The sequence below is a fragment of the Clupea harengus genome, chromosome 20, assembly GCF_900700415.2.
Source record: "Clupea harengus chromosome 20, Ch_v2.0.2, whole genome shotgun sequence".
Lineage (NCBI taxonomy): Eukaryota > Metazoa > Chordata > Actinopteri > Clupeiformes > Clupeidae > Clupea > Clupea harengus.
Genome location: NC_045171.1, coordinates 20,890,275 through 20,909,649, shown reverse-complemented (window position 1 = coordinate 20,909,649; position 19,375 = coordinate 20,890,275). Strand labels below are relative to the sequence as shown.

Sequence of the window (19,375 nt, the reverse complement as noted above, 5' to 3'; positions counted from 1 at the left end):
AAGGCTCAACTGACAGACTCAAACAAAGGGTTAAAGTTTATTTCAAGTGAAGTAGGAGCTTCTACTAATCAGGGCCACATTACAGCCATATAACAGCCAGATCAGAACCATATCAGGGCCAGATCTGGGCCATATAACAGCCAGATCAGAACCATATTAGCCCAAAATGCCTAGTCCCTTATTCCGGTGTTGATTAGAAATAGAAGGAATTGAGTGCATTCAGTTTACGGGGTAAACCAGTCTAATCTGTTACCTGTATCATGTCCACCGCAGATTTTTTTTACTTAATATTGTGGTCTCAAAACCCTCCCTCGGAACAGAAAATACTTATTTAGGAATTTTCATATATGCACGTTTACAAGTTACCCACAGATTGTCAATCCTGTTTAAGATGTGGGGCTGCAGGGAACCCAACAGGTAATGTTTGCTTTTAATGGAGTACTTCATGGTGAAATCTGAGGCCTGCTTTGAATCATTGTCCTGAAGAGACCAACGTCCTGTAGGCTTTAGTTTTTTGACTGACTTCATGAAATTGCATCCTGAATTTACTGATATTTAAAGGACTACATTCTTCCTTTCATGCAAACAATGTTTCGTGTGCCACTGAAAATAGATGAATAGAGTAGATTCACCCTTTACAGACTAATCTCCATAGAGGACAATGAGGAAGAGCAGAGTTCACCATATTTCTTCTGTTTCTCCATCATTTCACATCAAAGTGTAACACTACAAATCTTTATATCTTTAATCCAGCAACAGTGGCTTTAGCACTCTCCAATTCTCTACATTTCTGTAAAACAATGTGTAACACACTCACTCACGCATGCACTCACTCACGCACGCACGCACGCACACACACACTCACTCACGCACGCACACACACACTCACGCACGCACACACACACTCACGCACACGCACACACTCACACAAACCAGTCCATTTGCAGTTGCCTACAGTTTTCCAATTAAAAAGAATATATGAAAAGTCATGGTGCTGTCTGTGATCTCCAATCAATGAACATGATCAGGAGTCCCAATGTTGATTCAGTCCAGTTCAGGATCTCCCAATATCCACACAGAGACAGGCCCACAGTTAGGACTACACACACACACAGACACAGACACAGACACAGACACACAGACACACACACACACACACACACACACACACACACACACACACACACACACACACACACACACACACACTTGCTCAGACACATGTAGGTCCTCAGACATCTTGAGGGCACTGCTCCAGTCCATGTTGTGGTCAAATATCCCTAAGGTATGGCATTGTGCTCCTGGGGCTGGTGTTGCTCTCCCTGGGGCAAAAGATGGCCTGTCTGCTCTAGGTGCCCCCCGGCCTGGGGCAGTTGGTTATGGCCTGGGGGGCCTGGATGGAGATCCTGGGGTAGCCCGTGCTGCAGTTGGTGATGGCTTGGGGGCCCTGGATGGAGATCCTGGGGTAGCCCCTGCTGCAGTTGGTGATGGCCTGGGGGGCCTGGATGGAGATCCTGGGGTACCCCGTGCTGGGGCAGTTCCTGCTGAGGTATGGCCTGGTGGGGGGGCAGCTCTGCGTGGCCGGGGGGCAGAGGGTGGCCCTGGTCCTGGGCTAGTGGGATGGCGTTGTCCTCTACTGGGAGACAAGGGAGAGTCACAAACGTGCGCGCGTACACACACACACACACACACACACACACACACACACACACACACACACACACACACACACACACACACACACACACACACACACAGGGTGGAGATGAGTTATGTGCAAAGGAACAGTAGGTTAGTGTGTTTAGTAGCATGCCTAGGATGAGCAAAGGTTGGGTGCTGTGTGTAATCTCACCTTCACCCCCAGGGGGCTCCACACTCTGGGTCTTCTTTATGTTCTCCATGTGCTCCACCGCCTGACAGACACACAGAGACAGAGACAGAGACAGAGACAGACACAGAGAGACAGACAGAGACAGAGACAGAGACAGAGACAGAGACAGAGGGAGACGCACATGAGAGAACGCACACAGTAACGTTCTTGCTGTCACTCTAGCTCATTGTGTGTGTGTGTGTGTGTGTGTGTGTGTGTGTGTACCTGCTGAAGCTCTAGTTTCTGTGAGTTGAGCTGCTGCTGTTGTCTCTCCAGCTCATCAGGTGTGTGTGTGTGTGTGTGTGTGTGTGTGTGTACCTGCTGAAGCTCTAGTTTCTGTGCGTTGAGCTGCTCCTGCTGTCTCTCCAGCTCGTCTCGTTGTTTCTGCAGGTGTTCCGCCTTCATGCTCAGCTCCTCCTCCTGCTGGGCCAGATGGGTCTCAAACTCCCCCATCTCCTCCTCCGTGTACGCCTGGTTCTGTTCCAGCGTCTGAGCACACACACACACACAACGTAGAGAGAAGAGGTTGTCGGTTAGGTCTGGGTGTGTATGTGTATGACAAAGAATGAGTGCGTACATAATGGTGTGAGGGAGTCTGGAGAGAGAGAGAGAGAGAGAGAGAGAGAGAGAGAGAGAGAGAGTGAGTGAGTGTGTGTGTGTTGACAGAGCAGAGCTGCCAACATTGTGTTTTTGAAAAGAGTAGCAAGCCGAGCGGAGCAAGGTAAAAAATTTTAGGCCGGAGATTTGACGTTTTCTGAGATGCAATCTAGGTAAGACTCTGATTTCGCAGGAGCTTTTCCAAAAAGTTGCGGTATTTTTTAGGTGTTTGTTGCGATGCAATTGCGGGAGCAAGTGGGAGTTGCGATAGAGTTGCGAATTTCCCTCTTTGTAATTACAATTGAGTTATTTGTTGAAAAATAAGTTATTAATAAACAAACATTCATTAAGGAACAAACCCATTGAGAAATGGTCCTCTAAAAAACCTCACCAACATGCCAAACAAAAGATTAACGGGACTACAAAAATGTAGCAAAATAGGCTGTTCTGCCCTCTGCTTATTCAGGTCAGCAAATTTATATTGCTTGTATTGTTGTTATGGGAACGAAATTGGACTTTTACTTTGACATCATTTTGAAAAACAACCAGTAGTCGATGTGCAAGCTGCCAATTGTTATATTGAATTCCTCATCAACAGCGGGAATCCTTAAACTACAAACAGCATAGCATCCTGGTAACAGTAGTGACGGCATTAAAAAAGAAATTAGTAGGGCCGATCGTATTGGCTCTTTGCCGACGCAATGGAATAATCACAAGACGGCTTATATGTGAGCTTTACGGCTGGTTGGATGTCAACACATGCACGTGGCTGCCTGCTAAAAGCAGGGATGCAAACACATGTATGGTCAAAAAAGAGAGAGGTAATTGAAGCCCTTGCCCCGCGGGAAATATCCATATACTTACATTGCCACCAACCCCCCGACATCCCCGGCCCACCCCTATAGGCACAGAGTAAAATGAAATTCTGAAAATTCTTCTTCCTGGCCACCTTCTGCAACGTATGCAGGGCCTTCCGTCTGGCTGCATTCATTTTCTTAACATGTTTGAGACGTGTCTGCCTCTCTTTGGCCAGAGCAGTAGTCTTGGCCTTCTCTGCACTTTCACATGTAGCACTGCAGCCATACTCCGAGCTGGATATTTCCCCAAACTCATGACATGGGCCCACCACTTCACAATGCAGTCCCCCCAGGATTTCGCTGTCCTTTTTTGTGATAGTTGCGGCCTAAAATTTCTGATTTCGCAGGAGCTTTTCCAAAAAGTTGCGGTATTTTTTAGGTGTTTGTTGCGATGCAATTGCGGGAGCAAGTGGGAGCGATAGAGTTGCGAATTTCCCTCTTTGTAATTACAATTGAGTTATTTGTTGAAAAATAAGTTATTAATAAACAAACATTCATTAAGGAACAAACCCATTGAGAAATGGTCCTCTAAATAACCTCACCAACATGCCAAACAAAAGATTAACGGGACTACAAAAATGTAGCAAAATAGGCTGTTCTGCCCTCTGCTTATTCAGGTCAGCAAATTTATATTGCTTGTATTGTTGTTATGGGAACGAAATTGGACTTTTACTTTGACATCATTTAAATGTTCGTCTCGTGGGAAAGGCAACAGCTGTTAGACAGTTATCTAGAAACATAGCTAGTTATGCTATGTTATGCTAAACATGTAGCGGGAACAGTACATAGGCTTTACTTATCCACAAGGAAGTGCACCTGTTGGTATTACAAAAGGACCACCAGTAAGACTGAAAAAAACAGCCTGTGTCACTGATCTGTCTGGTCTTCTGTCGTCCTGCCTGCATTTCTGCCGTTCTCATTCTATGCTTATCAATCGGTTTTGCTATCCTTGTTGATTTATTTTAACTGTATAGGTGTTTATGTTGTTCAATTTCATATATTAATTTAAAGTCGTCCAATTTCAAGTAACCCATTCTTCAACACTATCTGCTACCTTATCTTCAAACAGAAAGTAACGTTAAATCTCCATTGCAACAGCTTTCGAGGATTTGGGAAATAATTGCTGCTGATTTGCTTATTTCTTATTTACTTGTTTTGTGGAGGCAATCCAGAATTACTGTTGATCAAATTATAATCAGCCCCCCCCCCCCCTTAAAAAAAAACTCTTCAGATCTGCACGATTCACACAAGTCACCCAAACTGACGTGAAAAAAGAGGGAGGCGCCGAAAAGCGCGCTGTTTGCATCCCTGTAAAAGAATGACATCGATTTGTTGGGTAATGCGTAGGATATTCAAGTCAAGCGTAGCAGCGTAATTGGGGCCTGGAAATCGTATCTGCTACGCCAAAATCGTGTATGTTGGCAGCTCTGACAGAGTGAGTGTGAGTGCGTGAAGGAGTCTGAATGAAGTGTGTGTGTGTGTGTGTGTGTGTGTGTGTGTGTGTGCCCTGCTCACCTCCCAGCTGTCAGGTTCTAGGAACTCCTTCTTCTTGGTGGCGACCAGGAACTCGTCTAGAGACACCAAACGGTCCTTATTGGCATCCACCTTACAGAACACAGCACACAATCACTTAATACATATAGCCTTACACACACATACACAAACACACACACAGCTCCCAATCACTTATAAATACTACACACACACACACACGGCACCCAATCACTTATAAATACCACACACACACACACACAGCACCCAATCACTTATAAATACCACACACACACACACACACACACACACACAGCACCCAATCACGTATAAATACCACACACACACACAAACACACACACACACAGCACCCAATCACTTATAAATACTCATTTATTACATATAACAGCGCGCACACAGACAGACGCACGCACACACCCATGTTAGAACTCATTCAAAGCAGAGCAGGTGCGATACACATGAACACAATGTAGACAGAATACACGCGCACACACACACACACACACACACACACACACACACACACACACACACCTCGTTCATGACATGTTCCCTCATACGCAGTCTCTCCTCCTCCATCTCCACCATGTCGTCCTCCTCATTAGTCGGATCGTAGATCTTCTCCAGCTGAGGAGAGCCAATCAGAATGCTCATTAAATCTCAGACGGCCAATCCAGCATGTCCATACAAGACTAGCCAATGAAAATGCATGATATCTCACCAGAAATATGACCAAAGTCAAAAGCAATTCTGCTCTACTGAATGCTCTATGTGTGTGCACTACGGGGTAAGTCCCTCTAAACAGATACACACACGTGAATACACACGTCTGTCACCATCCAGTGACATCTAATTCCACTCACCTCTTTGGTGAAGAGAGCCTCCAGCTCCTGCTCATCAAAGTAACCATCTCCGTTACTGTCTGTGGGACAGGAAGAGCATCAATACCGTCACACAGCTACAGTAGGGCCTGTGTGTGTGTGTGTGTGTGTGTGTGTGTGTGTGTGTGTGCTTACCGTGAAGGTTGAAGAAGGTTTTGGGGTCAAAGTCGTCCGGGTCCAGGCCATCCTTGTCCTCCCATACCTCTTTCAGTTGATCCTGGCTGCCCTGTACACACACACACACACACACACACACACACACACACACACACACGGTAAACCGACATCCAAGTAATGAGGTCCTTAAACAGCATGACCTATGGTGGTTCAGGTGGTTGTAATAGTGTGTGTGTGTGTGTGTGTCTCACCGGGTGGTTGACTTTGGGGTGGTCGGCGTGTTTCTTCCTCATCTCCTCGTAGTGCTCCTCCTCCCTGTGGCGCGCCTCCTCGTCCAGCGTCTTCAGGTGCTCCCGCCGCTCGTGCTCCTTCGTCATCTCATAGCGCTTAAACTCCTCGTGACGCTCCTTATCAAAGTTCTCCAGGTCACTGGTCGCCTAAAGGCACACACACACACACACACACACACACACACACACACTTAACATCTGTGTGTGTATAAGAGCGAGAGAGAGAGAGAAAGAGAGAGAGAGAGAGAGAGAGGCAGAGAGCGAGAGCGAGAGAGAGCGAGAGCAAGAGAGAGCAAGAGAGAGCAAGAGAGAGCAAGAGAGAGAGAGCAAGGGAGGCAGGGAGAGAGAGGGAGAGAGAGAGCAAGGGAGAGAGAGTGAGGGAGGCAGGGAGAGAGAGGGAGAGAGAGATTTTCTTTCATAAGAAAGAGTTTGGCAGCTGCCAAAGCCATTCAATAATTGCCATAGTGTTAAATGTGTGCATCTTGCATGTGAGTTGCTTCAGTGCACATGTCCAGCTGCTTTAGCACTCTTTGCTGTAATAAACAGTATGTATCTATCTGGCTCTCTCTCTCACACTCACACACACACACTGTCTCCAAACACTAACATGGTTGTGTACATACACATCTAGGAGCAGAACAGCTGATGGTGAACTGTGTCTTACATAATTACACCACCCAGCAGATGAAGTATATGACCATCTGCATATATTCAAATATTTATATGTGCGTGTGTGTGTGTGTGTGTGTGTGTGTGTGTGTGTGTGGGGGGGGGGGGGGGTGATGTGTGCAACAGTAAACCTTATGCGGAGATGAGAATGTGTGAGACTGAAAAAAACCAGAAGGAAATCAAGGTAGAATCTGATGTGTGTGTGTGTGTGTGTGTGTGTGTGTGTGTGTGTGTATATGTATGTGTGCTGTGAAGGTAATCACAGTAGAATCTGATTTGCATTTAAAATAACCTCTTTCACGTTTCTATGGCAACATTTTATTATTATTATTATTATTATTATTATTATGTCCCAGACACACACACGCTGATGCACATAACAAACATGTTAAAATCCCTTAGACCTTCCCAAACTTCCTCAGTGTGTTCTTACCGACTTGATGAGTCTGTCCAGATCGTCAACCTCAAAGGTGTGTGGGTTCATGTGGTTAAGATACTCAAACTGCTTCAGGAGGGCCTGGTGGTCTACTGCCATACCTACACACACACACACAAACCAAACATGTGAGCCTCACACCAACATCATCATCAAACTGCTTCAGGAGGGCCTGGTGGTCTACTGCCACACCCACACACCCACACACACACACACAAACCAAACATGTGAGCCTCACACCAACATCATCATCAAACTGCTTCAGGAGGGCCTGGTGGTCTACTGCCACACCCACACCCCACACACACACACACACACACAAACCAAACATGTGAGCCTCACACCAACATCATCATCAAACTGCTTCAGGAGGTCCTGGTGGTCTACTGCCATACCTACACACACACCCACACCTCACATTGACATCATCAAAATGCTAACCCTTCAGTGGTGGGCCTGAAGGTTTTTACCCTGGTCTATCGGTTCATTCAATAGTATTACTGGTCATCTGTGTGTGTGAGCGTGCATCCCAACACACTCCCCATATTGACACACACTTCCTCCCAGTACACGGCTGCTGTCTGATCAGCACTAGTGCTGTGTGCCAGTTGGACTTGAACATCAGAATTTCCCAGTTCCAAGTTAGAAGTTTCAACAGGAACATCCCCTGAAGCCGGAATTCCAAACCGAAAAGTCAGACGAACCTCACCAACACCAACATCAGAATCCAAGATGGCTGCCCCCCGCGCATCAACTTTATTGGCACTTCTGTCTTATCTGTGTCTCATTAAATCAGCCGTACACAAAGTACTGTCTATATGTGGACTGGTTGCTACGGTGTTTGTATGCGCAGTTTGTACAGTTCTCATCACTGATCAGAAAATAGATAGAAGATGATGCAATGGTCACTGGGGAGACCGGTCACCATGGCAACCGCATTACAAAGCTGAGCCAGCAGACATATCTATGGATGACCTCTCCAAAAAGCCACAGCAACACACAGTCACACACACACACACACACACACGCATACACTCACACACACACACACACACACACACACACACACACACAGTACATACAGTGGCGTAGCGTGGGGTGTGCGGGGTGTGCGGACCGCACAGGGCGGCCAATTGAATGGGGGCGGCCAATACTATAATTGTATTACTTTCTTGTGATTTATTTTGTTGTAATTTTTTGATAATAGTTGTTTTCCCTAATGGCCGAATTTAGAATATGGTGCTGTTTTGTAGTGGCGCGGTCTCCCTAGCTTCCACTTGCAACGTATTAGTTCGACAGCTTGTAAACAATCTCCCGTGACCTGCACGTGTGAAAGTCTTGGTGGAACGTCTCTGTGTTTAGTGCCAAATTGTACTTCTGGACTGCATTCTACAACATTTTCAAGCACGGTATCAAAAGTTTTTGAAGAACATTATACACAGATGTTTCTACTGGTTGTTTTCATATTTCATATCAGCATTCTTTACACACAAATAGGTAAGGTAATACATGCGCTGGCTGAACTCTTCGTGTTAATATGTGTCAATATGAACTCATGAATATGAACTCTTTCATACAAAGTTGCACAGGCACCCTGAGGGTTTCGACCTTTTCCTATTATAATATGATCAGTTAAATCGAGGAGACTATAACATCAGCTAGATAACTAGCTATCATTTTATGTAAATGGAACTCTTCCATTTAAACCGTTTAAGGTTATTACAAGTTTCCTTAGCTAGCTAGTTAGCTAGCATAACTAGGTAACGAACTGTATATATCTGTACACAGAACAAGATTCAAGGTTTCTGGGGGTGTTCTTTTTATGACGCTAGGACAAAGACTTGCGGAGCTTCAAAGTCATATATTGACAACAATAACAAAAATTCGCACCAGTAGGAAATCCTCCTTGAAGGGGGGCGGCGAATTTGGCTACCGCACAGGGCGGCCAAAACACCCGCTACGCCACTGAGTACATAGACAATTAGCAGATCCATGTGGTGATGTCATGTATAATTATGAGTTTGTGAGTGTTGATGGCCGATGGCATGTTTGTGTGCGTGTGTGTGTGTGTGTGTGAGTGCGTTAAGGTCACCGTTCCCCTCCTCCATGTCCTGCTTGGCTTTGATGAGGGTGCGCAGGCGACTGACCTCCTGCCTCTTCAGCTCGTCCAGTTTAGTCCGCACGTGATGGCTCACAAAGTCCAGCTCTTTAGCCAGCTTCCCTTGCTGTCGTGAACACACACACACACACACACATACACACACACACACACACACACACACACACACGTAAGCATACACACAAGCACCATGACACAAAATACAAGACACACACACACACACACACACACCTTTGACTAAATCTGTATCTGTACAGTGCTGCGCTGCTGTAGATGAATGATAAATGTAAGCGTTGTCGAGGCTGGAAGGGTGACACCTATATTACCTTGATGTCCTCCATGTCTGTGTTGTGGAGCTTCTCTCTGAAGTGCTGGTCTTTCTCCAGATAGTCGATGACCTCCCTGAGATAGCGATCATAGTGCAGCCCTGTGTCCTGGAGGGAAACACACACACACACACACACACACACACACACACACAAACACACACTTATCACATCACTGGACAACTCGGGGAGTCAGGGTCAGCATAACACACAACCTAGCAGGCCCCTGCAGCTGGGCGTCTGTCTGCTTCAGCTAGTGGGATATGGCTGCACCCCAAAGCAAGCAGGAAATCACGTCATCTGAGGTACGATCTGCATCCAAAGTCTCGTCTTGTATTCGCAGTGTTAGCGTGCAGCGAGTAAGACGTGCAGTCAGGAGGAACTAACACACATCTGTGCTGTGTTTAGATTTCTGTGGCTGCCGGTGTCTGACTCTCACCACGCTCTGCGGAGTCTCCTCCACGGTCTCCTCGGGCAGCTTGACTTTAGTCTTGTCCATACCTATGGGCACCGTCTCCGAACACAGCAGCAGGCACGACAGGATAAGGCAACTGGTGAGGAGGGCATTCATGTCTGGCATCTGAAACGGCACGAAAGACAATCGAGGTTTAGCTAGCTGCTGTCGGTTACTTATGTTGCAAGTCACACATTGAACGTTGAACTTGTACCTATAGTTCCAGGAAATACTGGATGCATTTCTGTAATACACGCTACACCATAACTGAGTTGACCATAGACACCCACCTAGATCATCTATATCATGTTCATCCTCAATTGCCTAATTACACAATAACAATTTCAAATATCACATAATCAAATCAACCACCAGCTATCCTTAGTTAATTATCAGCCGGTTGCTAATATCAGGTTATAACATGTTTAATACCATGCTTATTGGCTGGCTAGCTAGCTAGCTAGCAAGCAGAATACATAGTTATAAAATTATTCTGGTAATAATTCTGAAAACCACTAACGTTAGTTCTGCTACCGTAATTTGCGGCCGGTAAGGTATAGTTAACAGATATCATTAGCTGTTATTTAAATGAACTATTCCGTTAAATGGTCTGTTTTCTAAAATGCTTGCTGGCAAGCTAACGCTCAAGAATCTGAAAATTATATCCAATAAACAAGCACAGATACACCGTTAGGTTAACGTTACCTTACCTCTCCTCCGATAACGCTGTTATTAGCTGTAACGTTAGATTTGCTTACTTTGAGAGCTGAGTGTCTGTCAGGCTAGTTTAAATGTCTCCTGCTTCTTCTATGTCGACCTCTCATTCCTTCCTTCCTTCCTAGCGGGCTCGCATCACGGAGACTCGTTAGCTCTAGATTTCAGTGTTATTCTGACATCTAGTAGATGTAAAGGGAGAGGGTAAAGCTCTGGTTGTGGAATTAGCCAACCTTGCTAGCAAGCCCAGAAAGAAATAGTATCGTCTGTCGAATAATTGTTTTGTTGTTGGGTTTTGATTGGACGGACACTGCCTCGTCGTAGTGGAATATGCACCGCACGGAGATGTGGTTGGTGCGAGTCTCTGCCGCTCAAACAGCACTCCGGCCACCCTTGCGATCAAGTTGAGTTGCAGGGAAACGTACGTGGCGTTTATTCAGTTCTGAGGTTAGAAGGTGGTGAACTTTCGTCAGATCTGACCGACACACATCACATTATACAAAAGAAAATCTTAACGACAAATGGAGTGTTTAATTTGCATTAGTTAAATAAAAGGGCCCTTAATCTATTAAACTAGTTTGTTCACTTAGACTAGACGATATTTTTTTTCTAAATGGTATCCTTGAGCTGACCGGGCTACGAAAAAACGTCATTGAGGTGCAGCATCCAAAACATTTATTACCGATAGCGTTTAGTGACTCAAGGGTTAGATCCCACTGCGAAAAAGGGAATAAAGTAATGGTTAGGTTGTTTGGAGCAGTTAGGAGTAATGAGAATAAGATGTTAAATCACATTAAAACGTATTTAGTCTTCGGGATCCGTTAAAGATAAAAAATACAATGCAAATTAGAGTTTTATATTGAAATTTATTTCGTATGTACATTAAGACACTGCAGTAGCGTTATTCAGGCAGACACACATATAGCATTTCAGAAAAAAAAGCCATATTTGGACAGCTAACGGACGAGGGGCCAGAAATATTCAATATGAAAATCCAGAGCCGTGCATCCAGTGTGAACACAGCCAGTCTCCCTCCAGAGCCGTGCATCCAGTGTGAACACAGCCAGTCTCCCTCCAGCCCTCATCTCCTCCCCACCCAAACACAGACTCTACAAGCAGACGAGGAGTTCACGCAAGCCACGGGTGAACCGTTAAGTGAAACAGTTAACAGTCAACTGAAGTGGCAGCGAGCACACAACACAGTCAGTCATTCTTTATTGCCATGCCGAGTTTCAGAGAACAACCAACATCATCTCGCGTCTCACATCTTGGCTTTAAAGGGCTCGAGACCTTGGAAAATAACCCTTACTGTCTTTTCAAACACAGACACACACCTCTGTACCACATCCGCACCTTCAAATCATTACATTTGATGCACTGTTTCAAAGGACTTCACAGTCGGCGTGTTCAACACCGTCGTACTGTAAACATGTAAAATGACTAAACTCATGCCAGCACCACACACACACACGTCACACAGTTGAGCCCGGTCAAGAGAGACACCCGTCACTGATGTGGAGCATGCTATGCAGCTGACCCCAACTCACAGACGTCCGCATGGAGGGGCATCTGTTTAGAACTCTGCCACCTAACACACCATTAAAACAGACAGTTAAGCTGCTGAATCGTACAACTGGACTTCACAGAGGCCAACCATGCAGCTCAGTCTTTGTGAGGAAGCCCTGAGTAGAGTCATAAGTATACTGCCCCCACGTGGTATCAGAGAGAAGAGCAATTTACAGCTGTAAGAGAGCGTGAGATGGGGTGGGAAGAGAGAGAGAGTGTGAACAGGAGAGAAACCAAGACAGTGGCAGGACTGGAACAGGAGGCTGAGAGTGAGTGAGTGAGTGTGTGTGTGTGTGTGTATGACATGTTTGATCACACCACTTTTTAACCCAGACGTTTGTTTGAGAGTAATGTAGTTCAACTGTCCTTGGTTGGCTGTGGATAATCATGTGGTTTTCTAAAAAAAAAAAAAAAAAAAAAAAAAAAGAAGAAGAAAGAAATGATAAAAGAATGGGGTCAGAATTTCTTCATCTGTCGTCTTTCCTGGCGTCGCTGTTTCTTCTCGTTCACCTCCTCAGGGGCCGACGGAGACGACGCAGAAAACCATGGACCCAGGAAGTTCACCCACAGCAGCTGCATCGCACGAGCAGGGGCCTGACAGACAGAGAGAGAGGGACAGACAGACAGACAGAAAGGGAGGGACAGACAGCAAGAGAGAAAAATATATTGTTATTTCCCTTGATTACTTACTGCATGTTAACCTTGATAAGTCGGTGTGGTAAGTGCCACAGACTGGTTTCTGTCATGTTGAGAGAACAAAAGGTGTCTGCTCATGAAACCCACTAAACCTGGCATCTGAAAATCATCTCATGAAAAAAAATGACATAAATGAAGTCTCTTTTAATGTTTTAATGAACAACACTGCCTACATAAAATCAGCAGATTACAAGCCAGCATCAATCAGCCATTCCTGCCCCTCTGAGCTGAGTTGATGGACAGGCTCAGGTAATAAATAGTGCGTCATGAGAGGACAGAGCCATCCGGGGGTCATGGGGTCATGAGAGGACAGTGGACGTACCAGCAGCCAGATGTACCAGAAGTAGGAGGAGAGGGTGCTGAGGACCTGCACTATGGCCGTCAGGAGGATCACATCTTTCAGGTGCCTACAGGGAGGGAGTAGGGGGGAAGAGTCAGCCGATATACAAATACATTCTTAGTGTAGAGGTCAATCCACACACACACACACACACACACACACACACACGAGCTGTCAGTGAGCTATATCCTGGTCGGCAGTACTGCCCTGTGAATATGGAGTAAACACACACACACCTCAAAATTCAGGGCAGTGTCAGTGTTGCAGCGTTTCAACGGACTTCCCAGCCTGTGTGTTTAATCCTGTCATACTGTAAACATAAGCAAACACACAGACAGACAGACAGACAGACTCACTCGGCCATGCCCTGCTCCATGTTGAGGTCGATGCCTCCGTCCAGCAAACTCCCGTCCTCAGCGAAGGCTGGCTTGGCCATGGCTGCCATGGACCGGTAGCTAGCGGCATACACAGCCAGCGAAAAGACCAGCAGCAGCTGCCATGGCAACACACAGGAGGTCAGAGGAAGGGGGGGGGTTACCAGGGGAGGTGACAGAAAGAGCATTTAATAGAGAACCAGAGGTGAGAAACATCAGCAACGCAAGATGAATCAGGACACGGAAATGTGTGTAAAACTAGCCATGCTCTCACCCATGTCGAGAATGTAGACGAATTGTAGAAGAGTAGCAAGTTTATCCCCGCATATATGGCCTGAGAAGAAAGAAAGTCAATGACAATAATCAAGGGCTTATGCTAGGATCCACCCCGACACATCAAGGCCACATAGCAACACTATTCTGCCACCCATATGGGGCAACAGTACTACAGTGCCGTTAGCTAATCATAATACTGAGCAATGCCAGAGAAAATCCGCACTTACATTCGCTCCCAGAATGACTCGAGTGTAGAATTTCATAGTCGCATCGTTCTCCTCGTAGATCTGCTTCTTGCCTTTCGTGCCGACCTTGCCTTTAGGCTGCTCGTGAGGGTGCAATAAAGGGGAGAGGGCATTTTAAGGGAAACAACGTCTCATCCGGACAACAGGAGAATTAATCTAGTTAAATCCAGAATCGACAGCATGTCGACAGAAATTCAGCACGACAAACAAAATCACTACCAACGATAATGCATACACACCTAGCATAATGCATACATATCTAGCTATTTAAAAAAAAAAAAAAAAATCAGGTAAAATAAGCGTACTTTAGAAACCCAGATCCGCCTGCTATAACCGCTTTGCTAACTCACCGGCTGGTTCTGTCAATAACAGTGTACACTAAGCAGCTCGCCACGAACACGACAGACAATTTATAACCTACCGCCATGTCCTCGGCTGCTTCCCGTTTCTCTGTGGTAGCCTTCACACGTTTAAACAATCGTCGCCTTATTGTTTCCCGTTATTGCATGTTTAGAAATGAATACTGTAGCTAAATACAAGCCCAAAGTTCACCATGTAAACCCAATGGAAGAAGCAACACATCAGCGTTTCTGAATGACGTTTTCAGCGCATCAGTTACACGTCACACGTTTCCCCCTCTTCTTCCTTTCTCATGAATCAAATGAGTAATATGTCGCCCCCCGCGGTCAATGAGCACACAGACAAGCTATTTTCTTGAAGTGTACATAAAATCCTCAGAAAAAGGTTGTATCAAGGCTCAGAATTGATTCATAATACAATACTTTTTTTGTCAATTTTTTTTTGCATGTTTCAGGATTAACAATCAGGGCTTGTTTCACTGTTTGGAGTCATACAAACTGAACTGGTTGGATCATCTCCCAGCAGTCATTTCTGCAGATGGAACGCCCACCAAAAGTCCTGCCAGGTCCCGGTAAAGATGTATAAATGTATTGCTTATTTAATGAATGAACAAACAAACAAATGCCACAGAAATGAAAGCCTGACAAAAACAACCAAATGGGTTCAACTAATTTTATTGCTGATGGGAAGGGAATACAAACTAGTGACATATGCAGGGATTATATCATGTGTTTGGGGCTATTTTCGCGGGTTTGGGTAGAAATTAGACTTTGTCACTGGAGCAGGAGTACTGTGTGGAGGCAGTGACGTGAGGACTGTAAAGTGCGATATTAAAATGATGACAACCTGAATTGCGACTGAGAGTAGTTTGAGTCTGATAGGCCTTTCTGAAAATACAAAAATATATGCATCTCATCATATACACTCACACAAACACACACTCACCCACACATCTGCATCCTACATTTACACACTACAAACATGAACCACAGCCTCACTCTCTCTCAAACACACCCTACTACAGCTCTCACACTCACACACACACACAGGGGCATGCTGTGATCTGAGTGCTCAAGATGCTGGGTAAGTATGTTTTAGTGCACTGCAGCGTGTCTGAGGAGTACTGTATGACAGAGACATCACAACTGCAACACCCCTGGAATATCACATCACACACACTCTCTCTCACACACACACACACACACACACACACACACACACAGTGGCAACCAACCAATGAATGTAAGGAAGTGGAAAATGGGGGCTTTAGCACAGCTCAGCACCTCTGACAGCTACGTTAAACAGTTTTACTCTCTTATTCACTCACACAGCTTCTGTTCTCCAGAACAGCCAGACACACACACACACACAGCTTCTGCTCTCCAGAACAGCCAGACACACACACACACACACACAGCTTCTGCTCTCCAGAACAGCCAGGCACACACACAGCTTATGCTCTCCAGAACAGCCACACACACACACACACACACAGCTTCTGCTCTCCAGAACAGCCAGCCAGACACACACACACACACACACACACACACACACACACACACACACACACACACACACACACACACACACACACACACACACACACACACACACACACACACACACACACACACACACACACACACACACACAGCTTCTGCTCTCCAGAACAGGCACACACACATCTGGATGCACACGATGCACCTGAATCATGCCACTGTGATCTCTCTCTCTCTCTCTTACACACACACACACTCTTTCTCTCTCTCACACACAATGATTTTCCATCTTCATTTATGCACCTCATTTGGTTCACTTTCATCAATGCAATTGTTGACCTTATACATAGATACAGTAATTGTTACTGTATGCCTGAATGAGAGTGAAAGTGTGTGCATGTGTGTGTACTACTGAGTTTCAACCCCTAAATGTCCACGATTTTATTTCCATTGGCTGCTGCAGCAAATCCTCCCAAAATTATGAGCAGGTAATGACCATCAACCAATCAGCTGCTTCTATGATGTCAAAAACGTTGAGGCATCATCACAGGCCAGTGAGGTCATAAGATCTTCGTGGTGTGGAGAAGGTCTGTGACATCATAGGAGAATCTGGGCAAGGATGACCACTGCTTTGTGATGTCATAAAGAGTCTTGTGACATAATAGCCACTTCTATAAACAGGGCAGAACTGATCTCTCAGGATCCTCTTAACGTATTTTGCTTTTCTTACAAAAATAATAAAACAGGTTTATGAAAAATATCGACATTTAAGAAATCAGCTTATACAACAGTCTTTCAAAAATAGAGTCGGCCAACTCTGTTCGGCAGGGGGAGGGGACAAAAGGAATGACAAGTAAATGCCACATATGCGGTGAGTGAGTTTGGGAGAAAGACTAGAAGATGGGCACATCGAAGAGGTCACACAAGCCTTCACTCTCGTCCAGATTGTAGATGTAGTCATGGTCACCCGGGGGAGGAGAGAGCCGCAGCAGTGGGGAGAAGACTGCAGGAGGGAAGGAGGGAGAGCGGGGGGGAGGGAAGAGAGAGAGAGAGAGGGGGAGATATTTTAAATAGCAAGAGCTTAATTTTCCATTCTTTGCAAGTTGCCACTGCATCCTGGTAAAAAAAAAGCATTTCTGATGCATGTGAGAAGTACATCGCATTTCTGATATATGTGAGAAGTACAACGCATTTCTGATATATGTGAGAAGTACAACGCATTTCTGATATATGTGAGAAGTACATCACATTTCTGATGCATGTGAGAAGTACAACGCATTTCTGATGCATGTGAGAAGTACAACGCATTTCTGATATATGTGAGAAGTACATCGCATTTCTGATATATGTGAGAAGTACATGCTCCACTCCAATGTCCCACAGTGGGGAAACCAGAGACTGACAAACTCACCCTCAGAAGCCATGAGGTCGTCCAGAAGATCAGTACTCTCTGTGGGAGAGAGAGAGAGAGAGAGAGAATCAATCAATCAATCAATATCAGATCATTCTGTAAACACACAGTATTAGGCATGGAACATCATTTACTTAGGCCCAATGCAGACGGAGTCTAGTTTGCCTGAACCCGGAGAACCCCGTCACCAGATAGCCCTATCGTGCAGACGAACGCACTGTATCCGCACACTGTATCCGCACTCCCTCGAATCGGGGGTCCAAAGTGAGTAAACTCGAAATCAGGTTGCGGTTGGTGTTCGTCTGCACGCTAATCGCATACCTAATCGGATTGCCCCACGTGATCGCATCATTAGACCAGCCAGAACAATGGACACAACCGGCATTATTTAATAACTGAATGGGTTGCCATGGCGCAGTGAGTTTGGCAGCCAGTTATAACAGCTCTCCAGTTTTAAAAAAAAAAATCTTCCTATTACCTTGCTCCTTTTCCACGTGAATTTCCCTACCGGGATTAATACAAATGTATCTATCTATCTGTTGTTAGGAAAGGGATGACATTAACAAGCCACACTTTAATCTATCACTGTTTAATCTATTTGCATCAGACCATTTTTCAAAAACCAGTTTTAAAAGTGTCAGCAATAGCCTATATGAGCAAATCTGACGTGAAAAGATTTTTTATTATAGACGGAAGTTTCAAAACAGATGAATGTTACGTAAGCTTTAGTCCTGTCAGACAACGATAGCGATAGCTACTAGCTAGCGTTAACGTTACTTCAGCGGTAGCCTACAGTATGTGAAGGACAAAGCCCTCAACAATAGCCTACATTTGTTGTTAGTAATAAAACCATGAAATTGGAAGCAATTGTAAACCATGAAACATCCAGGATCCACAGCACTTGCATTGTGGTCTCTCGTGCTCAAGCTCAGCATCTCCATAAAGCACAGGCATTTAAACAACTCAGACATGTCATGTTGCAAATTGCTTTGTTGCACTGTTCTAAACTCTTTATTATCAATAACAAATATAATTATTTTTCGCTTAACCTACAGTCTGCTCTTACCACTGATTTTATAAACCACCATAATGTGTTACTGTGCAGATTAAATGTAGGCTATGCGGCTAAGCTAAACGTTGCTAGTTGGAGCTCAACTACTGTCATATGTTACTTTGATAGCATGCTCCTGTCTTCTTCTCCGTTTTCTTCAGTTGTCTGTAGCACCAAAGCGCCACCAACAGGCGTGGTGGATGTACTACAGCTGAGTCAATCGGATTCGCTGGGTTCATGTGCACGCGATTTAAAAAGTTGATATGTGTGAAAAATGAACCCGGGTTCAGGCAAACTAGGCTTCGTCTGCATGGGGTCTTAGAAGGACAGGGGTGGGGAGATAGGGTGAGAGACAGAGCCAATCGGATGGAGGGAGGAGAGATAAAGGGGAGGAGAGAGAGATATAGAGGGGAGGGGGAGGAGAGAGGAGAGAGATATAGAGGGGAGGGAGAGGAGAGATATATAGGGTAGGGAGAGGAGAGAGATACAGAGGGGAGGGAGAGGAGAGATATATAGGGTAGGGAGAGGAGAGAGATACAGAGGGGAGGGAGAGGAGAGAGATATAGAGGGGAGGGAGAGGAGAGATATATAGGGTAGGGAGAGGAGAGAGATACAGAGGGGAGGGAGAGGAGAGATATATAGGGTAGGGAGAGGAGAGAGATACAGAGGGGAGGGAGAGGAGAGAGATATAGAGGGGAGGGAGAGGAGAGATATA

General features: G+C 45.4%; 3 protein-coding genes across 5 annotated transcripts in view; all 3 read right to left on the bottom strand.

Annotated features, from left to right (window-relative positions):
• Positions 1-25: 25 nt before the first annotated feature.
• On the bottom strand, positions 26-11,104 carry LOC105907222 (nucleobindin-2-like). Of its 3 annotated transcripts, XR_006153011.1 has the most exons (14): positions 10,887-11,104; positions 10,114-10,254; positions 9,675-9,782; positions 9,322-9,454; positions 7,227-7,330; positions 6,086-6,271; positions 5,853-5,943; positions 5,700-5,758; positions 5,371-5,463; positions 4,840-4,929; positions 2,189-2,359; positions 1,853-1,913; positions 1,193-1,636; positions 26-1,126 (listed from the first exon to the last, which is right to left on the bottom strand). XR_006153011.1 is itself a non-coding variant. In XM_031587361.2 (13 exons), exons 2-13 carry the CDS (start codon positions 10,252-10,254, stop codon positions 1,281-1,283), a joined length of 1,593 nt encoding a protein of 530 aa, XP_031443221.1. In that variant the 5' UTR covers positions 10,887-11,104; the 3' UTR covers positions 1,137-1,280. The 3 variants fall into 3 exon arrangements, 2 of the variants coding, with proteins under 2 accessions (XP_031443221.1, XP_031443222.1); XM_031587361.2 differs by lacking the exon at positions 26-1,126 and having other exon boundaries at positions 1,137-1,636; XM_031587362.2 differs by lacking the exon at positions 26-1,126 and having other exon boundaries at positions 1,137-1,633.
• Positions 11,105-11,688: 584 nt separating this feature from the next.
• On the bottom strand, positions 11,689-14,926 carry tmem208 (transmembrane protein 208). Its single transcript, XM_012835512.2, has 6 exons — positions 14,761-14,926; positions 14,322-14,417; positions 14,093-14,152; positions 13,801-13,937; positions 13,427-13,511; positions 11,689-13,002 (listed from the first exon to the last, which is right to left on the bottom strand). Exons 1-6 carry the CDS (start codon positions 14,764-14,766, stop codon positions 12,865-12,867), a joined length of 522 nt encoding a protein of 173 aa, XP_012690966.1. The 5' UTR covers positions 14,767-14,926; the 3' UTR covers positions 11,689-12,864.
• Positions 14,927-16,436: 1,510 nt separating this feature from the next.
• LOC105907223 (transcription factor E2F4) overlaps positions 16,437-19,375 on the bottom strand; it is a 10,273-nt gene continuing 7,334 nt past the window's right edge. The window contains exons 9-10 of the mRNA XM_031587594.2: positions 17,610-17,648; positions 16,437-17,201 (exon numbers count right to left, since the gene is read on the bottom strand). Of these exons, the coding sequence (XP_031443454.1) occupies positions 17,092-17,201; positions 17,610-17,648 (149 nt within the window). The 3' untranslated portion in view covers positions 16,437-17,091. The remainder of the gene's footprint in view (positions 17,202-17,609; positions 17,649-19,375) is intronic.

Excerpts from the sequence above, each read along its gene's own strand:
- LOC105907222 (XM_031587361.2), bottom strand. The coding sequence starts at position 10,254 with ATGCCAGACATGAATGCCCTCCTCACCAGTTGCCTTATCCTGTCGTGC. Across the intron at positions 9,783-10,113 it reads AGGAGACTCCGCAGAGCGTG|GACACAGGGCTGCACTATGA; the intron begins GTGAGAGTCAGA and ends GTTTCCCTCCAG. Across the intron at positions 5,944-6,085 it reads ACCCCAAAGTCAACCACCCG|GGCAGCCAGGATCAACTGAA; the intron begins GTGAGACACACA and ends GTGTGTGTACAG.
- tmem208 (XM_012835512.2), bottom strand. Across the intron at positions 14,153-14,321 it reads GAGTCATTCTGGGAGCGAAT|GCCATATATGCGGGGATAAA; the intron begins GTAAGTGCGGAT and ends CTTTCTTCTCAG. Across the intron at positions 13,512-13,800 it reads ATGGAGCAGGGCATGGCCGA|GCACCTGAAAGATGTGATCC; the intron begins GTGAGTCTGTCT and ends CCCTCCCTGTAG.